The 20,351-nt window shown below is 46.4% G+C and overlaps 1 protein-coding gene across 3 annotated transcripts in view; it reads right to left on the bottom strand.

The window, feature by feature from the left end:
- Positions 1-7,634: 7,634 nt before the first annotated feature.
- Positions 7,635-20,351, bottom strand: part of SH3TC1 (SH3 domain and tetratricopeptide repeats 1) — a 59,472-nt gene continuing 46,755 nt past the window's right edge. For all 3 annotated transcript variants that reach the window (XM_083153150.1, XM_083152972.1, XM_083153058.1), the window contains exons 13-18: positions 20,061-20,241; positions 17,206-17,356; positions 12,112-12,234; positions 10,525-10,675; positions 9,822-10,018; positions 7,635-8,106 (exon numbers count right to left, since the gene is read on the bottom strand). In XM_083153150.1, the coding sequence (XP_083009276.1) occupies positions 7,858-8,106; positions 9,822-10,018; positions 10,525-10,675; positions 12,112-12,234; positions 17,206-17,356; positions 20,061-20,241 (1,052 nt within the window). In that variant the 3' untranslated portion in view covers positions 7,635-7,857. The remainder of the gene's footprint in view (positions 8,107-9,821; positions 10,019-10,524; positions 10,676-12,111; positions 12,235-17,205; positions 17,357-20,060; positions 20,242-20,351) is intronic.

A 20,351-nucleotide genomic window follows, 5' to 3' on the forward strand; every position in this document is an offset into this window, starting at 1 on the left:
ACAACATGGTATAATACTGATACCAGTATACAAACTGATGCCCCTTTCAGACCGCACTTTAAAAACGGTATATTGCCGTTTTTTTACCGTTTTAAAACGGTAATGTGTGCGGTCTGAAAGGTGCAGGACCACTTAACCGGTTAGAAAAAAACGTTTTTTCTAACCGGTTAAAATGCAGGGTCCTACCCGTTTCAGAACCGGTATTTTAGGCTCAAAATCGGTTCTGAAACGGTATTTAGGACCCAGCCAATGAGCTGGGTCCTAAATTCAGCACAGTGAATACTTAATGAGCGCTCATTAAGTATTCACAGCACTGGAGCCCCCCCCGCGCATGTCGGCGCCCCCCTCCCGTGTGTCGGCGCCCCCCTCCCGTGTCGACTTACCCTGTGCCGGTATCTCCGTTGTGGTTCCCGGCACTGCAGCTCAGTATGCTCGGAAAGCACTTATGAAAAAAGTGTCTTTCAGAAAATGGCTGCCCCCATACGAAAGACAGTTTTTTTAAACAGGGTTTCCTATGGGGCAGCCATTTTCTGGAAGACACTTTTTTCATAAGTGCTTTCCGAGCATACTGAGCTGCAGTGCCGGGATCCACAACGGAGGTACCGGCACGGGGTAAGTCGACACGGGGGGGGGGGTGTCGACACGCGCGGAGGGCGTCGACACGCGCGAGGGGGGGGGGAGGAGGGGGGAGCTGCACGGAGGGGAGGGCTGAAGGCTGCACTGGCTTTGACCCTGTATTTGAAAAGTTTCCAAAAACGGGTCTGCCAGTGTCAAAAAATCGGCACTTAAACGGTAATATACCGTTTAAGTGCTGCGGTGTGAAAGGGGTTTTATCTGGCAGACCCGTTTTTGGAAACGTTTCCAAATACAGGGTCAAAGCCAGAGATGCGGTCTGAAAGCAGCATCAGTTACCTAGTGATATCTCATTAAAGTAAATCATTGAATTTGGTTCCTATTAAGGACAAACACTTCACAGTATGAACAGAATTGGGTCTTTTTTGTAACCAAGACCTACTGAGTACGTTATACTGCTTTCACATTGCAGAAATGGGTAATGACACGGTATTCTTAAATGGGACTTTAAAACGGGTCAGAGCCTTGAGACCTTTTACATTGCAGGTGAAAACCGTTTTAAAAATCATTTAATACCATTCAAACATTCAACACGTTTAACCCCCAAGGAACACGTTTAAAGTCATTGAAATAGAGCTGTTCAAACTGCCCAAAAAACGGCTTTAAAACGTGTAGGACTCTGCTTTTTAACTGTGTTGAAATACTGGTTAACTTTAACCGGTAAATCAACTCTGGCACTTTCACACTGCAGCCTTAAACATTTTAAAATGGGAAAAAAACGGCAATATACCGTTTTAAAAGTGCGATGTGAAAGGGGTATTAGAGACATATATTACACACACGGTTTCCCCACATGGGCTGTTTTAACATGCACTTTTTCCGGGGCGAGAGGGGGGGGGACTTGGCAGGGGGTGTAGGGTGATGCGGCAAGTCGTCGCTTCATTTCCCGGCGGGGAGGGGGGGGGGGATCCGCCAGTGACACTAACCTCTATGCTCCAGTCCCTGCTGCACACTGGCGCCCTCCAGTGTCAGGCGCCCTAGGCAAATGCCTACAGCTGCCTAGTGGTGGCGCCGGCGGCCCTGGGTGGGGATAGAAACCGTCAGGCTTCATAGGCTATAGCCACCCCAAAGGCCGCATGGATCTGAGTACATTAGAAAATGCGGTAAAACCCCCGAAAACGGGGGTTTTACCGCATTTTCCCCTTAGTACATCCCAATATAAACATTGTCACCACGAACGTGTCTTCTCTGTTTAAACCTTGCACAGAAAGCCAGGAGCACATTCACCTTCTATGCGCAAATTCCTGCACATGTCATTGTTTTCCTGACAGAATAAACACTGGGTGAGGATCATAACTACGTCCTAAATTGCATATCCCAAACATGCATACAGTATGTTTCCTTCATCATGGCATCAATTAGGGATCCATTGCGCTTCGCCCATGAACTGGGTCGCAGAGCTTGTTAGCACTTTTACGAAGTATGGAAAGAGTGAGTCACCCCCTTGTGTTTCCACAAAGGACGGAATCACGTTCAGCTCGTTGGTGTGGAGACTGCTGTAACACACATGGAGATTCTCAAGCTGTCCTGAAAAATGGACCAGAGTTGGCTTCCTCCATAAAGCTTGCATCTGCTAAGCTGAACTTCTTGTAATGTTTATTAAGGGTTTATTAGACATCAAATGCTATTTTCCTGTTAGTAGAACCATCCGGCCTGCAGATTGGATAATGTGGAAATAGGTTACTAAAGGGCAGGCTTGCAGGACTGTATATCCCTCTAGCTCTGAGGGTATCTGGGTGATCGATCTACAGTAAAAAGATACACAATCAATCAATAGGTTGATAGGTTAAAGGTACATAGTAGAAAAGTTCACCAGATACAAAAAGTTGCCAGGGTCGAAAGCAGGGTTGCCTTCTTTTAAAGCAGGCATGTCCAACGTTGGCCCTCCAGATGTTTTGAAACTAAACATCCCAGCATGCTTTGCAATAGTTTTAGCATTCTCTAATAGCAAAACTGTGGCAAAGCATGCTGGGATGTGTAGTTTCAAAACATCTGGAGGGCCAACGTTGGACATGTCTGTTTTAAAGTCTTCTCTCCAGGTGAAACTGTCAGCAGCACTTTCGGGGTGGAGCTTGATGTAGATGTCAACAAGCCCCATTTGTGGGTCTTTGAGGAGGGGATGGGGCCAAATGACGCGATTTGCATCTGTAGCCCCTCCCCCTCTCTCAGAAAAGCAGGAAATTAACTCTGCTGTGGGGGAGATGTGTGTGTGTGTATTCGGGGGCGCCGGTATCCTGGAGGGATACCTACATTTCCAGGGGGGGGGGGCAGGAGGGGGGGGGGGCAGGAGGGGGACCCGGCCATTCCGGGAGGCAACCCAAAGGCGGACGTGAAAATGGCCGACAAGATTTAAAAAAATTATAATAATAATTTCCAACTTTTTCAGCATTTCCCTTGGACTACAATCAGAAATAGTAATGCCAATGTATCTTTAGAATGATGCAGTTCACAGATATAGTATATCACTGATACACACTGGGGCTGATTCAGAGCCTAGCAAGCAGTTTAACACTGCCCTGGGGAACGCATCCCCCCCCCCCCCCCCTGCTGTCAGAATCCCCTCGCTACGCTGCGAGCAGATGTGTACACTTATACATTCACTCACATGCGCCCGAGGAATGAACATTCGATGACTATTCACCACTGAATGACTTTCCCTCTGTTCACAGCAGAAATGTAGCCCAGGACTTACTTTTATGCTGCATGATGATGGCCGAATTGGGGGCGGCGCTGATGTCATGTGACCTCCTCCGTCCGCCCCAGGCAGGGACACGCCTGCTGTGGTCCGCCTAGCTTTTCTATGGGCACGCCTGGCTGTTTTTAGCGGGAACAGTCATGAATCGCCCGGTGTGCATCCCGGAGTTCCCCCCTGCCTGTCAGTCAGGCAGCGAATGCCTGACTGGCTGAAATCCACAGCCAGAAGGAAAATGGCGCAGATCACCAGGACATATATATATAGTCCGAATCTCGCAAAAATCCGACAGCGGGATGATGACAATTAGCCTTGATTTGGATCCGGAAAATGGCGGCAACAATCGAGCCATCTGCAGCACGCCTCAGATCGGGTAAGTTCAGGGGGTTCAGTTCTCTAGGAACCGTACCCGCTCATCTCTAGGTGTATTTGGTTGGTTTGTTTCAGATATATGTGGCCAAATGTCCATTTGCCATTTACATTGCATCACCCTTGTGCTCTGGAAAATGTGACAACTGGTAAATTCTCCCTGTGTACTGCTGGGTGACCTAGAACATGTGAACTGCTGGGTGGTCTGGAAACTGTGACAGTTATTTGCAGCCACCCACTAAGCAGGGATTTTTCAAAATTTGACTTCCAATAGGGTGAAAAAGGGTACAATATTCTGCCCAACAAACCTGTTCCTGGTAGAAACACATCAGCTAGTTGTTATGATTGTTATTATTATTATTATTATTATAAATTAGTATAGCACCACCATATTAAATATGAACATTTCACATCAACCCCTGTCCTAATGAAGGTTACAGTAAGGGCCCATACACACTGGGCAAATTTGAGCTGAAAGCAGCTCACTTTTTCCATTTGAGCTGCTATCAGTATGCCCCAGCGATGAGCAGTGTGTATGCCCCAGCGACGAGCAGCGTGTATGCCCCAGCGACGAGCAGTGTGTATGCCCCAGCAATGAGAAGCGTGTATGTCCCATCGATGAGCAGCGTGTATGTCCCAGCGATGAGCAACATGTATGTCCCAGCGATAAGCAGCGTGTATGTCCCAGCGATGAGCAGCGTGTATGTCCCAGCGATAAACAGCGTGTATGTCCCAGCGATGAGCAGCGTGTATGCCCCAGCGACGAGCAGTGTGTATGCCCCAGCAATGAGAAGCGTGTATGTCCCATCGATGAGCAGCGTGTATGTCCCAGCGATGAGCAACATGTATGTCCCAGCGATAAGCAGCGTGTATGTCCCAGCGATGAGCAGCGTGTATGTCCCAGCGATAAACAGCGTGTATGTCCCAGCGATGAGCAGCGTGTATGTCCTAGCGATGAGCAGTGTGTATGCCCCAGCAATGAGAAGCGTGTATGTCCCAGCGATGAGCAGCGTGTATGTCCCAGCGATGAGCAACATGTATGTCCCAGCGATAAGCAGCGTGTATGTCCCAGCGATGAGCAGCGTGTATGTCCTAGCGATGAGCAGCTTGTATGTCCCAGCGATGAGCAGCATGTATGTCCCAGCGATGAGCAGCGTGTATGTCCCAGCAATAAGCAGCGTGTATGCCCCAGCGATGAGCAGCGTGTATGTCCTAGCGATGAGCAGCGTGTATGTCCCAGCGATGAGCAGCGTGTATGTCCCAGTGATGAGCAGCGTGTATGCCCCAGCGATGAGCAGCGTGTATGTCCTAGCGATGAGCAGCGTGTATGTCCCAGCGATGAGCAGCATGTATGTCCCAGCGATGAGCAGCGTGTATGCCCCAGCGATAAGCAGCATGTATGCCCCAGCGATGAGCAGCGTGTATGTCCCAGCGATGAGCAGCGTGTATGCCCCAGCGATGAGCAGCGTGTATGTCCCAGCAATGAGCAGTGAGCGCTGATGCGCGCTCCCGCATCATCGCCGGCCAACGACGCTCATTTGCTGGTATTACCAGCAGATGAATGGCGAGGTGGATGGCTTTCCATAGTGTCCTGCTATGGAAAGCCATCCACTTCCCGAAAATCGCTTTCAGAGAGAGAGACACCATACTAGTGCAGTACAGTGTGACCAGAGTCAGGCCCCACAGTAGGGCAGTCCAGTGTTACCATAGAGATGCCATAGTAGTTCAGTCCAGTGTTACCAGAGAGACGTTATAGTAGTGTAGTCCAGTGTTACCAGAGAGCTGCCATAGTAGTGCAGTCCAGTATTACCAGAGAGAGCTGCCATAGTAGTGCAGTCCAGTATTACCAGAGAGAGCTGCCATAGTAGTGCAGTCCAGTATTACCAGAGAGAGATGCCATAGTAGTGCAGTCCAGTGTTACCGAAGAGATGTCAAAGTAGTGCAGTCCAGTTTTACCAGAGAGCTGCCATAGTAGTGCAATCCAGTGTTACCAGAGAGAGAGAGACGCCATAGTAGTGCAGTCCAGTGTTACCAGAGAGCTCCCACAGTAGGGCAGTCCAGTGTTACCAGAGAGGCGCCATAGTAGTTTAGTCCAGTGTTACCAGAGAGATGCCATAGTAGTGCAGTCCAGTGTTACCAGAGAGCTGCCATAGTAGTGCAGTCCAGTGTTAACAGAGAGCTGCCATAGTAGTGCAGTCCAGTGTTAACAGAGAGATGCCATAGAAGTGCAGTCCAGTGTTACCAGAGAGCTGCCATAGTGCCCTCATGACTCTGTGCTGTGAGCCCGATTCAGACCTGATTGCACAACTGCAAATTCGCACACATCCTCCATACACAGTGTATGGAGGATGTGTGTGAATTTGCAGTTGTACGGCCCATAGTACGTATGTGCGAGGTCATCCTGTGCTGATCGCTGGCGTGCAATCAAATCTGAACGGGCCCTGTGTGCGAGGCACTACTTACACTACACACAGCTAATTACAGCCCTGGTGCCAACAATGAAGCATCTAAATACTGCTTTGAACCATAGCATAGTAGGGGAATAGACCTACATAACATTGTCTATGAGACATCTAAAAATCCGGTCAATTACATTTTGTTAATAATGGAAGCAATATACTACTTTCACTTACAGTTGTAAAGTGCAACAAAATATGCTGGCGTTATACAAATAAATGTTAATAAATGCTAAATAATGTTAATATGGATTACAGCAGATTTAATATACTTGGCGCTGGATGCCAATGATTCAAGTAAGCTCTTATTTTTAATGTGGCCAAATATTTCTCCTTCACAGTCACATATACTAACAGGAATGTCAGGCTGATGTGACTAATAGCTGCTGAGGACTTGCATATATCTTTACTGCCCTCTAGTGGATAAATCACATTCACAATTCAGTCTTTCAGACTAGTGGCGCGCAATCTGTTTTCAGCTGGTTACTTAATAAAAGTGCGCAGTGCCGCACGCAGGAGGTGTTTCTGAGTATCTAGAAAACCCCCCCAAAGAGATTCATGTTTCTTATTTTAGAGACGAAGACAGCTGTGTCCCTGTTTCAGGACAAACCATGATCATAGAAGTGGCACTACGGCATATACCTGCTTGGGGTAAGGATTATTTGGTCTACAACAAGTAGGTCGACAAGCATTGGGTCAACACTATTAGGTCAACATGGGTCTAGGTCGACATGGGTCTAGCTCGACATGGGTCAAGGTCGGCAGGTCATTAGCTCGACACAAGCATTACGGCGACATGGACATGGTCAACAGTCAAAATGTCGACATGGGGTTTTTCACAGTTTTTTTGACCCGAGTGTTGACACAGTCGACATGGACACATGATAAAGTGCACCACATCCCCTCGCATGGCTTGCTGCGCTCGCCATGCTTCGGGCCCGGTGGCTCGCTACGCTGGGCACTCTATTTTATTCTTCCACCATGCTCTAGTGGATGGTAGGGCATGAAATACCGCCTGTTGGCACATGTTGGCTCAAAAAACAGTACTTTTACCTGTGTCCATGTCGACTGTGTCGACATTCGGGTAAAAAAAAAAACCTGAGAAAAACCCCATGTCAACCTTTTGACTGTCGACCTTGCCCATGTTGACCCAATGCTTGTGTCGACCTAATGACCTGTCAACTTAAAGCCATGTTGACCTAGACCCATGTCGACCTAGACCCATGTCGACCTTTCCACATGTCATACTAATGGTGCCGACCCTATGCTTGTCGACCATCTTGTTGTAGACATAATGACCGTATCCCCCTGCTTCCTAGGCATCAAAAATACGCTGCTTAGCGAGCAGGTCTGAATGAGCCCCATAGTATCTGACAGTCTCCTTTCAGCCCAGGCCAGGGTACAGTATGTGTATATGGTAGATTGGTCGTCACGCATTACTGCATTTTCTCACCTTTGAGCATTGTTAGTAAATAACCCAATAGTCTGGTGTATAGTTTAATCCGCGTTCCATAATAATGAACACGCGTTGGCATCTGATCAAAATGTACATTTTACACAGTATTACAAAGATTTCCGCATATGTATACATATAAAAGTTATAATGTTCATTTCTACATTTCTGATAAAAATATATTTACTTTTTGTAAAAAATCTCTCTCTCTCTCTCTCTCTCTCTCTATATATATATATATATATATACTCTGCTTAGTAGCTGTACGTCCGCGTCAGATTCTGGTAGTGCTGCTCGGGAGAGAGATTAATCCTACGTACGTTAAGGTCTGCGGCAAAGGTCCTGGCTTTCTGGTAATAATAAAGCGACTTTTCTCTGTCGATAAGAAAGTTATGGTAGATGACGGCGAGTCGGGTATAAATCTTCATCTGAGACCTCTTGTTCCCTAAATCCATAGCAGCGGCCAGGGCGAGGTAATAGTACCCAGCCGCGTCGTAGGGATCCTGAAATACAAGGAGATGTTACCAAATATGTGTACCAGCATGCAACATTCTGTTACGGCATAATGCTGATATTATGTATAACTATATAAGTGTTCCTGAGTTGCTATACGATTAGAATATCTGTATGCACTGATTTTCTCAAAACACTCTTAACATGCCTGCTTGGGGCGGGACGCTGACATTACAGGATGGTAGTGCCCACCCCAAATTCATCGGTAGGCAGACGCTTGCAAGTCAGTCCAGGCTGACTTTCCTTTGCGAACAATGGAGAAATCATCCAATGGCAAGCAACCGTTGAACGATTTCTCTGCCATCCGCTCGCATGTTCAAATTAGAATTGAGGATGAACATGATTACCGGCTTATTGTGAGAAGGAAGAGGCGTGGCCAATGATGTGTGGGCGTGGGCCTTGTTGTGTGGGCGTGGCCATCGCTGAGTCGGCATGTACAGCCCCTACACTGTCAGTTACAATGTCTTCCTAAATACATAATAGAGAATTGCATCATCTCCCCTGGAAAATACATATCCAATTGTAAGAGGTACACATGAAGCCACGCTTGTTTAGACCTCGGGCGTGCTGTAGCTTACCATCTCGATGCACCGTTTGTCGAGACGGGGACACGCGTGTATCTCACGCACGCATGTCCCATTCTTGGCGAACGGTGCGCTGAGACGCAAAGCTACAGTATGGCGTGCCGGCAGTATAAACAAGCGTGGCCCCATCTGTATGATTTATGGCCGGCGGCCTGGCCAGCTGGATGGCTGGTCATACCCATGCTGTCAGGATGATGGGCCTATTTATATGTGGGGGCCTGGAGCTGTAGTAACATCCACATCGTGGTGAAAATGTTACTGGTTTTGTGGACGTAAATAATATTTAGTGATGAGAAAATTCGCCTTGTGCCGCATTTGGCCATAACACTTTGCATATTTTGCAGGGGGACTCTGCATTCCCAGGCCTACCTATCCCAGCCGTCTCACCAGATGAATGCATTGATTACCACCCTCGCACCTCCATTCACAGTGCCAAAATGCTCATTTACAAACACGTGTCCTAATTCAGATGTGCGGCTCCTGCTGTAAAGTAGGGATGGGGAACCTTCGGCCCGCCAGCTGTTGTTGAACTACACATCCCAGCATGCCCTGCTACAGTTTTGCTTTTTGGCCATGCTTAAACTGTTGCAAGGCACACTGGGATGTGTAGTTCAACAACAGCTGGAGGGCTGAAGGTTCCCCATCACTGCTGCAATGTATCGATGTTCGGTACTTTGCGCACACGCCAGACCCTGTACTGCGCTAGTGCAAAACGAACGCAGATCGGTTTGCACTTGCGCGTGATTGACGACCCCAGGATCTGGCCTCTTTGTTGGATCTGCAGCTTCAGAAACGTGCGACCCCATGGGTCACGCAGCCGGCCAATGGTATTGCTGGTGATCTAATGCTGGTACAGCCGGCCAATGGTATTGCTGGTGATCTAATGCTGCAACCTAGGACATAGCACAGATCAGTAATGTAGACAGGAGGCATCTGCTTATATCAGACGCCTCCTGCTGCAACACCATATACATCTCTGCTGCTTCCATGTAAACAATAGCGCCTCCAACCACATCTGAATCAGGATCACAGTACACCGTGGTAAAGCAAGCTCCCGGAGAAACGTGTCATCTACAGGTTTGCAGCCTGGTTCAGTTCAGTGGAGAGAAGAGTTCCCTAACCTTAAGGTCATAGAATATGATGTCCCCTAACACGAGGTAGACCTTCATGTAGTATACCGCCTCCTCTTCTAGCTCCAGCGGAGACGGGCAGAGGGAGAGAGCCTTCAGGTAATAATGCTCGGCAAGCTCACACTGATTCAGCTGACTGTAAATCCCAGCTAGCCGGTGATACGCCACCCTCTCATTCAGCTGATTTCCTGGGAAAGAAACGGCGTGTAATTAGAATTATCTCAACCACTGTATATTACAGTAAAAATACATATATATATTTTTTTTTAAATAGTAGCTGCTATTGACAAGTACTGTATCATGTAAAAAGAAGAAATCGGGGGATCTCATGATTTCAGTATGGATGGCCAGATGACCAGTGATTCTACTACCGCAGTGTGGGGCTGGTTCAGCTTTGGACAAAACCATGATGTACCGCAGGTGGGACAGATGTAACATGTGCAGAGAGAGAGAGTTAGATTTGGGTGGGCTGTGTTCATACTGAAATCTAAATATAAATTTGTGGGCTACATGCGAGAGCAGTCGGTATTTACCCTGCACAGAAACAATATGAATGCATTTGCTCAGTACGCAATGCTTTAGGTAAAATAATGGTGAATCAAATATATATATATATATATTTTTTTGTAATGTAGTGTTGTCTTGGAATGGTCGCATGTACACAGCTTAGAACACACGAGATAGAGATTGTTACCTAAGTTTACGCTCAGTGCCAGCGCCGTCTTTGCATGAGCCAGCGATTCCTCATAAAGCTTCATGCTCACTAGCAGCTCTGTGAGTTTATTGGACAGCCGCAGCTCGGCCTCCATGTTTTCCGTCTTCACAGCGAGTGGGAGAGCGCAATCCTAAAAAAGAGAATCTTAAAGTATTAAATACATAGCTGAGAGTATATGCAAGTACACGGCTGAATGTGCAAGGCCCAAGACAGACACTTTCTACGCGCCTCTGCGGTTTACTACTGCAGGTTATTATTTGGACACCACTCTAGGCGCATCGTTGCTCACACCATTGTCACTTAAACCAGCCCATTGACAGATGTACTATCTCCATCAGACTATGGACCAGATGCTCTAAGCTTCAAAAGTGATAAAATGGAGAGTGATAAACAACCAACCAATCAGCTCCTGACTGACAATTTTCAAACACAGTCTGTGACATGGCAGGTAGGAGCTGATTGGCTGTCTCTTTATCACTCTCCATTTTATCACTTTTGAAGCTTAGTGCATCTGGCCCAATGGCTGTAGCTGGGCGTGTGGGAACAGTACCACTTTTACTGTACACTCAGTGGCTGCTGCTGCCTATGTGTGTGTGTGAGGGGGGCGAGGTTGACACATATATTACATACAGCCTTACATGTATGTTTATATGTGCTGACTACCTGATCCCATCAGCATTGACGCGTTTTCCTCTAAAACCCGCCCCCAGACTGTGAAACTAGCCAATGGGAGTCTGGAGGCGGGTTTGAAAGGAGAACGGAGGCTGTATTGGGAGATACTATTTATGAGATACATTCCCTGGACAGTGTAAGAGGCTATTGCTTTGTATCCATTAAGATGGAATGCATTGTGCCCATCAAGCTGCATAACTGTTGTCTGTTCTTGAGAGATGCCTATGCCAACTAGCAGTGTATCATGTATAAAAGTCCAGCTTGGAAGGGCAATGGCCGTTATATATCTCCCATAGACCATTTAGAATATAACCTGATTTTCACAAAATCAATTAGTGCATGTTGGAAATGGTTTTATTGGCCCCTATAATCGTTACCTATGGACTATTTTATCTAATATAAATACTCTTACTTTGCACAGAGCTATCCACATTTTTTTTTAAATAACTTGTTATTGAAGCATCACATTGCAAATTTACAATCTCAATTGTTTGTTCAGTATATTATAAACATGTACAGTGTTTCAGGTAACAAGTACAGAGAACATACAGGCTTTGTATACTGTATATTCTGATATACTGTAAGTTTATAATACAGAAATAAAGTAAAATAAGATACAGTATGGAAAATTAACCAAGTGTACCCGGTGTGATCATTAACTAATATTCAATCAAATATACTGTTTGGAAAACTATCTCCACCGGTTCTGCCAATTTAGTTTCTGATGAATGCCGCCATCTTGTTACGCAAATCTACGCACTTTGGCCCTTATCCAGACCTGATCGCTATGGTGTAAGGTTGCAGATGACTACGGGTCATCTTGTATACAAATAAATATTACCGGTATAGTGTACTAATTTCCCAGGACTCGACAAAAAGTAGTTCACACGTTACCCGGTAGAAGGTTGTTGCTTTACTCCGTTCGCTGCAGCCATTGAAGAATATGTCCCCACTCGCCTCGTACAGCTGCATTCCTAGTTGTGGATCCCCGGTACATAGCGCTACATTCTGGGCTACCTGGAAAAGGAACAATACAGGACTCAGGAGGGTTCCGTGCACTTTGTATAACAGGCTGGACGACCTGACCGGGAGGTCCACATACAGGCCCTTATTCTGGTTGGTGCGGCCGGAGCCGCACACGGTGCTCCGGCCGCACAAACCAATCCCCGCCCACGAGACGGATCGCCACGGCCGTCCGTACACGGACGGCTGGCGATCCGCATAAAAATGGTGGGGCGTACGCCTCCACCATGGTGGGAGCTGCCCCCTGCATTCGATGGTCGTCGACCATCGAAGGCAGGGCCGCACGCCACAGCAGCTCCCGCAAGCTGAGACCACACGGACAATCGTCCGTGTGATAGCTTGTATGGGGGCTGAGAGCTGACATCCGGCGACGTCAGCTTTCCGCCCCCATCAGTGGCGTCATACCCTGATTAGCATGCATACGCCCCGCGTTTGCATGGGAACGCCCATGAAACGCGGGGCGTATACATAGGGAAATGAGGGTATGAAGCCCCTCACGCCCCTATACGCCCCCTTTGCGGCGGACGAAATACGTCTGCGGCGAATGGGGCTGCACATGCGCAGATTGACCTCTGCGCATGTGCAGACTAAAAACATCGGCGGTACGGCCGCACGCGGGCCGTACCGTCCGATTCAGAATAAGGGCCACAGTATGGTGATGTAATATAACAAAGTATTGAAGTACTGAAACAAAATGACAGAAGGAATGAATGATGGAGCCATAACAGCGTATTATACATGAGAATGGTGAGAAATCACAGAGGTGCTAAACCTTGAAGAGAGATGAACTAACAACTCCTAACTGTCATTTTGTACTGTGATCAGATCTGAATAAGGGCCATACTGTATGTTCTGATGGATTCGGTATGAAATGCCGGCGGTCGGAATCTCGATGTTCGAAATACTGACGCCGGAATCCCGACTGACGAAATGCCAACAAGGGGGGGCCATGGCTACGCTTGGCACACTATTTTATTCTCCCTCTATGGGTGTTGTGGACACCCATAGAGGGACAAAGGGCCTTATTCTGGTTGGAGCGGCCGGGCCGTACGCGTACGTCCCGGGATTTTTTATGATCTGCGCATGCGTACATTCGCTAATGCGCCGGCGCGAACACTCCACAACGCTTACGGACGGGTCTCTACGTGCGAAAAAAACTGTACACGAGTGTACGGGTATTGGGGGCGGCATAGGGGCGTGTTGAGGGGAGCGGCCGAAATAATGAGGGAAAATGGGCGTAAATATGGGCGTACACGGGGGTGTGCACCAAAAATGAGCGGTGCTACTACCGCACGATCGACTAAAGCACCGTTCATTTCGGACACCAGACAAGCGCCCGCCAACCGCCAGCTCAGACCACCCCTACAGATACCGCATGCCAGCGTGCGCCTGAGTTTGCTAATTAACGCTGATTCCTACTCAAACACATACACCTGAATGTAATAAGCAATGCTGCAGTCTATTAAGTCAAAACCATGATTTCACTACCTGCAAGCCACACACAGCACTCAAACACATTGGAAGCTTATCTTTCTATACTTCTCGACATTTAAAGGTTTGTTTAATTTAAGGTAAGAATCTTTTTAAGACCTGCTTATATATGCTAAGGTAGGTATTTGCTAAACAGTTATACACATTCACTACGTGCTTTCATAGACTTTACACAGTAGCACACTCAATCTACACAAGTCGACATGTGTCAACGTGTTCACTCTAATACAAACATAGGTTTTGTATTTAGGATACAATAACATAAACCACATCTAACACCTACAAAGGATGTTTCAGCAATGTTTGAAGCCCATGCCCACTATTTTGCACACAATCTTTGTATAGTACCCAAAATACAGAACTGTCTTTATTAAGGTAGACAATTGAGTTAATAGAAAACAATAATTGAATAACAATTAGAATAATTAATTAATTGTCAGAATTGTAGTTGAAAGGCAAGATTTGCAGGTCCATATATGTGAAGGGTATGCCAGCGTGCAGGGACGTACGCTCACTCTCACGAGCGGTGACATAAGCTGAGTTTTCCATTGAAAACAATAGGGACCCGTCCGTGCAAGCTGGCGTACGCTCAGATCTCCGCAAGAAGGCGGTGGGAAGACGGACGAAAGACGTCCGCGTACGTTGCCGTACGCTCAGTTGTACGCCAGTTGTCGGAGTGTAAGGGCTGGGCCGGCCGCGTACGTTGCCATTTGTACGCCACTCCCCTTCTACGTTGTTTCTGCCCGTACGTAAGCGGCTGAGTTGTGGGTGGACTTAACCCCAACGGCCGCGTACGGCTAGCGTACGTTAATAGCGTACGTACGCACGTTTGGCCGCACCGATCAGAATAACCTCCAAAGTGCCAGCATTGCGGCGGTCGGGATTCTGGCGGCGGTATTTCGTCCGTCGGGATTCCGACCGCCGGCATATTGACCGCATACCGTTCTGATGAGTGAACATGACAACAGTTTATATACAGTAGCTGATGACAACTGACTACATTGCATGGATGTATCAGTTATCACACGCATGACCAGAGCTTGCGAGAGAGCTCTGTACCGGCAATGGGTTTCCGATCTTGTGCTGTACTGCCACTGTCGCTACCGGAAACCCATCGTGATGACACACACCCCTTGTGCGCCGTGACACCACCACCACCGATGAACATTCTAACCTACCTAGGGATCGGCTCCTGGAGGGCTGCCAGCCATCGGAGATTCCTGCATCTGTGACCCCCTTAGCACTGTACAGTGAGCTGCCACTTTGCAGCATCACTTTACTGCACCAGGGGTCACTGGAGCAGCAGGGAGCCCCAATAATAGGCAACAATCACCGGAGAACTGATCAGCGGACACTGGTTAGGTATCTTTTTTTATTTTTTAAACAGGGCCCATGGAATACTGTATATATAAATAGTGTCTCACAAATGAGCATGTATGTTAATTTTTGAGCATTTGCTGTTGGGCAATATAAGCAAATAAGCAGATCAGCTGTTCTTTTATTTTTCGTTTGCACATCAGGTGGTTGCAAAGTGGCTTTTGTATGCAAATCATCCGGTGTGTTCTTGCTGCGCATGCTTATAAGCAGGGCTATTTTTGTGCAGGCTCCAGCAGGAACTGTGGCCCTTATTCTAGTTCACTCTTTCTGACAAAATATTTCTTAGATGGACAAAACCATGTGCACTGCAGGTGTAAAACCCCACCCAAATCTATTATCTCTGCACAAGTAACACCTGCCTCACCTGCAGTGCACATGGTTTTGTCCATCTGAGAAATATTTTGTCAGAAAGAGTGAACTAGAATAAGGGCCACAGTTCCTGCTGGAGCCTGCACAAAAATAGCCCTGCTTATAAGTCTCAGTGAGCACACACAGCGAATTAAATTAAGGTTAGGGTCACACCAAACAATTAGCCACAAAGTGGGTTGCAGAATTTGGGGGTAGCAACGGGGGCTGGTCTGGTAAAAGCAGGAGTGTCATGGTCGCTGAGACGGGACTTTCTGGGTGTGAAGACATTAGCAGCTGTGATCTTACTTTCTGCTGCTACAGTACAGGCTGAGGGAGGCGCTCAGATTCTGCCACATGACCCGACTTGCAGCGATTGTAGCGATGTATCAGCAGTTGGATACCATCAGACCGAAATGATGCGATAGCAGTGGGCGTCCCTATGCCCAGGTTAGCTTCTGCCCATAATATCATATAATCGCAATTGCATATAGCAAAGGATAGTAACAGCAGTGACAAGAAAAACCGCATCCGAATTAGGCCCATTATGAGTTATTAACCATACAAGATACAGGGCCAATTCAGAGCTGATCAGTACTGTACGAATCTGAACAGGAGCCGATTATCAACACACTGCCCATGCGTACGGCCCGTGGTATGCATATGTGACACCTGCTAGCAAAATCCTGCTGTTTTCCTTTGCTTGCCGTTCACAAGATGATTGACAGGAAGTAGGCATCTGGGGGCGGTAACCGGCCGTTTAGTGGGAGGGCCAAGAAAACCACAGCCGTGCCAGGAAAAATCTGAGAAACACAGGAGCGGATGCAAGTGCAAACGGATTGTGATGGGCTGAGTGTGATTACTAGGCGGTCCTTATAAGTGATTTCTTTGTTGCTCAGGCAAATATTGTGCTATATATATATATATATATATATATATGATCAGCACATCAAATAATGTGTGATTGTACCGTGTACTATATGGAACTTTGGGATATATAAAGCACGCAGCAGTCCAGCAATCAATTATGAACTAGGGTGCCCTTGCTATGCCGCACCGATGTGCTTACACTAATACCCCTTTCACACCAGCCTAAATTCCCGTGTTGGGTCCGGGAACAACCCGGGACTTAACTCTGGTGTGAAAGGTTCCAGGGACAAATTCCCGGGTTAATTTGCCGGCAATTCAACCCTGCTAGGTAGCAGGGTTGCTCCCGGGTCCTTCCAGGGTTACTGGCTGGTGTGAAAGGTGCAGGGACATGTCCCTGCTTCCCGTGTTGCCTCTGCTAGTGCTGATTTGCTAGCAGGGCAACTTCCTGTTGTGGTGGACACTCACAGACACGCCCAGAGGCAGCATACAGTGTGCAGGGAGACAGTGTGCATGTTATGTGGCACCACAAACCCCAGAAGTGCATTTTAACCCCTGAAAGCCTGCAATGTGTGCCATGACTTGGACAAATGAGGAGGTCAGAGAGCTATTAATCATTAGAGGGGAAGATGCTTTCATATGTCTTTTAATTTGTTTTATACAAGTAAACAAAGGCTGAGACACTACAAATGTTTTGTGTATTAATTATTAATAATCAATAATCTAATGTGAGCCTAAAAAAGGCCATTTTCAATGCTATTCTTATAGAAATGCAGGGGCATCCCAGATTCAGTGTGAAAGGTGCCGACCCGGGTTGTCCCTGCTTGTCCCTGGAATTTAATTCCCAGGTTTGTCTCTGCATTTCTGGTGTGAAAGGGGTATTACCTGAATATACAGATCCACTAACTCAGTCTGCTCCAGGATGTAATAGATCTTCCCTGCCATTAGCCAGGCGTACGCTTCCTTTTCTTTAGCTTGAAGATCAATAAAAATGCCCAGACTTCCTTTGGTGTATTCCAGGGCTGATCTGCAGGCTCTGACCAAACAAAGGATGGAATTAGAGATTTCTGTCTAGAACTAAACATCAAATCAACTATTATACTACATTTTGCTAACAGACTGTGAAATGGCATGTACTGTAATGTTTGGCAGTCAAGGTTTCCCGGTCAGGGCATACTGCCCAGTAATCTGAGCCGACCAATGGCGCAGGGCTCTGTCAGCTGCACCCCTCAAGCACCACTATTTATGGTCAGGAGACCACAATTTGCAGGGAGTTCCTCAAACCTCCGGTACTGTAGGTGCTCCTCCCATATTAAGAGGGGAATGGAAACTAGGGACTCAAGGGTAATTATGCCACTGTATAAAGCATTGGTGAGACCTCACCTCGAGTACGGAGTGCAGTTCTGGGCCCCACATTATAAAAAGGATATCATAGAATTAGAAAAAATCCAAAGGCGAGCAACAAAGCTTATTAGGGGAATGGAGAATTTAAGCTACGGGGAGAGATTAAGCAATTTGGGACTATTTACATTGGAAAAGAGACGTTTAAGGGGGGACATGCTCAACATGTACAAGTATATCAAGGGCCAATATAAGGAACTGTCACACACCCTCTTTTGTACTAGAAAGGAATCTAGGACACGAGGGCATGAGTATAGATTAGAAGAAAAAAATTTTCATTCAGCTAGTAGAAAGAATTTCTTTACGGTCAGAACAGTCAAACTCTGGAACTCTCTTCCCAGAGAGGTGGTAACGGCTGGCTCATTAAATGCGTTCAAGGCAAAGTTGGACAAGCATTTACTGGATAAAAAAATCTATGGGTACAAATAAGAAATATAATTTGTCTGTAAAATATCAGAACCTACCAAATCAGCAATGAATATCTATACCAGGTTGAACTAGATGGACGCAAGTCTTTTTTCAGCCTTACCTACTATGTAACCTACTATGTAACTATATGTACTGTATATCCAGTGCACTTCCTGGTGAAGTGGAAGGGACGGGGAGGATAATGCTGCTAATTACTGGCCACTCATCAGGTATGTCAGGTACCTCTCCCAGAGAGGTAATACCAAAGGTAGGTAAGTATAGGTAAGTGGCATTTCTAAACTCTGGAGAACATAGCGCCTTAACTAAATACAGGGCCAAAACTATGGTGGTGCCAAGAATGCTCGGCACACAGTGTTTATGCAGCACAGGCACTGTGGGGGAATGATCAGCACCCCGAATCCATTGTGATCCGAAAAGCGCTGCAACACCATTACATATAGTACAACAGGCAAAGCTGCAACTGGCTCCTTTCTGTCAGCATTGCAAGCAGAATCTGGAGCTTCAACCGAGGGGCCCACAAGACTCACAAAATAAGGGTACTATTGTGTGACATACTATGTATAAGGGGTACTAATGTGGTGTACTGTGTATAAGACGTACTCCTGGGGCATACTGTGTATAAGGAGTACTGATGTGGAGTACTGTGTCTAAGGTGTACTACTTTGTGTCAGACTGTGTATAAGGGGTATTACAGTGGCTTAAAGTAAATAAGTGACACTACTGTTTGATGTAACATATATATAAGGGGCACAAATATGTGGCGTGATCAAGCCCCTTTCATGCAAGGCCAAGCACCCTTTTTTGGACATGCACCTTTAGCGCACACTGTCCCTTTTGAGAATAGTTGCAAGGGACAGTGGACAGGTACTCTTTTTGGCACAGGGCATTAAAATGAGCAGTTGTGGATCTGCTTTAATTTACAAATTTAGGGTGTGTGTGTTTTATTTGAAGTGTTGTTGGAGGAGCTGACGTGTGGTTCAAGGTCGTTGTGGTATAGAAGATCTATATTGTCTAAGTAGACAGTTAGTCCACACCATATGGTTGACATGAACTAGGTCGATGAATGGTTGGCTGTGCTTAAGGTTGACATATAAAAAAGGTCAATAGGGTCAAAAGATTTTAATAAAAATGATCAAACCAAAAATGGTCGACACAAGTTTTTGGGTAACATCTTATGTTTGGTAATATGAAACCACCCATCGGTACAAATGTATTCCCTCACAGCGCTTCAGACAGGTTACTATTCCCAAATAATAGTCCACATAGATAATAAATAAAGCAAATGTTGGGAAATTTGAGAAAAAAAAACCTACCAAAAACAAGTGTCGGCCATTTGTGTTTCAACCATTGTCATGTCAATCTTTTGAACCTCTCGACCGTAAGCACTGTCGACCTTTTATACCATATGGTGTTGATCTATTGACTGTCTACCTAGACACTTAAGATTTGTCGTCTGGATACCGTTCAATCTTTTCCCTGCTGAACGTTGGCTATTTACAACATTACGCCAGATTCTGGGCCCAACTCATACAATAACATCTCATTGGCCAGATGCGCCAAGCTTGAAATAGTGATAAGGTGGAGAGTGATAAACAGCCAGCCAATCAGCTCCAAACTGTCTTGTTAAAGACTGGATTTGAAAAATGACAGTTGGGGAACATTGTTTTGATGTTAATCACGCTCCACTTTATCACTTTTTCAAGCTTGGTGCATCTGGCCCCATGGTGTTTGCTAATGAACTTCAAGGGATACAACATGGTTATGTAGATTGCAATGACCTGATGGTTACATATCCTCCGATCAGGAATCCAATCCCATTTGCATCACAGTGGTGCTATATAAATGTTGTCTGAAATAAAAAACAATCACAAACACATAAAAGTATTTTTTACTGTAAATTTCCAACTTACCTTTCAGTACCCAAAGATAAGAACAGATGACTAATCGTTTCCAGCACTTGACCCTCCAACACCTTGTTGGTCATTTTCCTGGCTAAGGACAGCTGGTATTCATTGTAGATGATGCACTGAGCCTCATTAATCACAAGCGTGTTATAGAAATGGCACAGGGGCTGGATGGCGTGAAGCTGGCCTGTCCGAAAAAGAAACAGACATCTCAGGGGTTTTGTCCATTCCTAACAGAAGAGTAGATCAGTGTGTTAACCATTGACCTCGTTGATGTGAAAGCATCTGCAAAGGAAC

This window comes from Crinia signifera, chromosome 1 (assembly GCF_055691185.1).
Source record: "Crinia signifera chromosome 1, ASM5569118v1, whole genome shotgun sequence".
Lineage (NCBI taxonomy): Eukaryota > Metazoa > Chordata > Amphibia > Anura > Myobatrachidae > Crinia > Crinia signifera.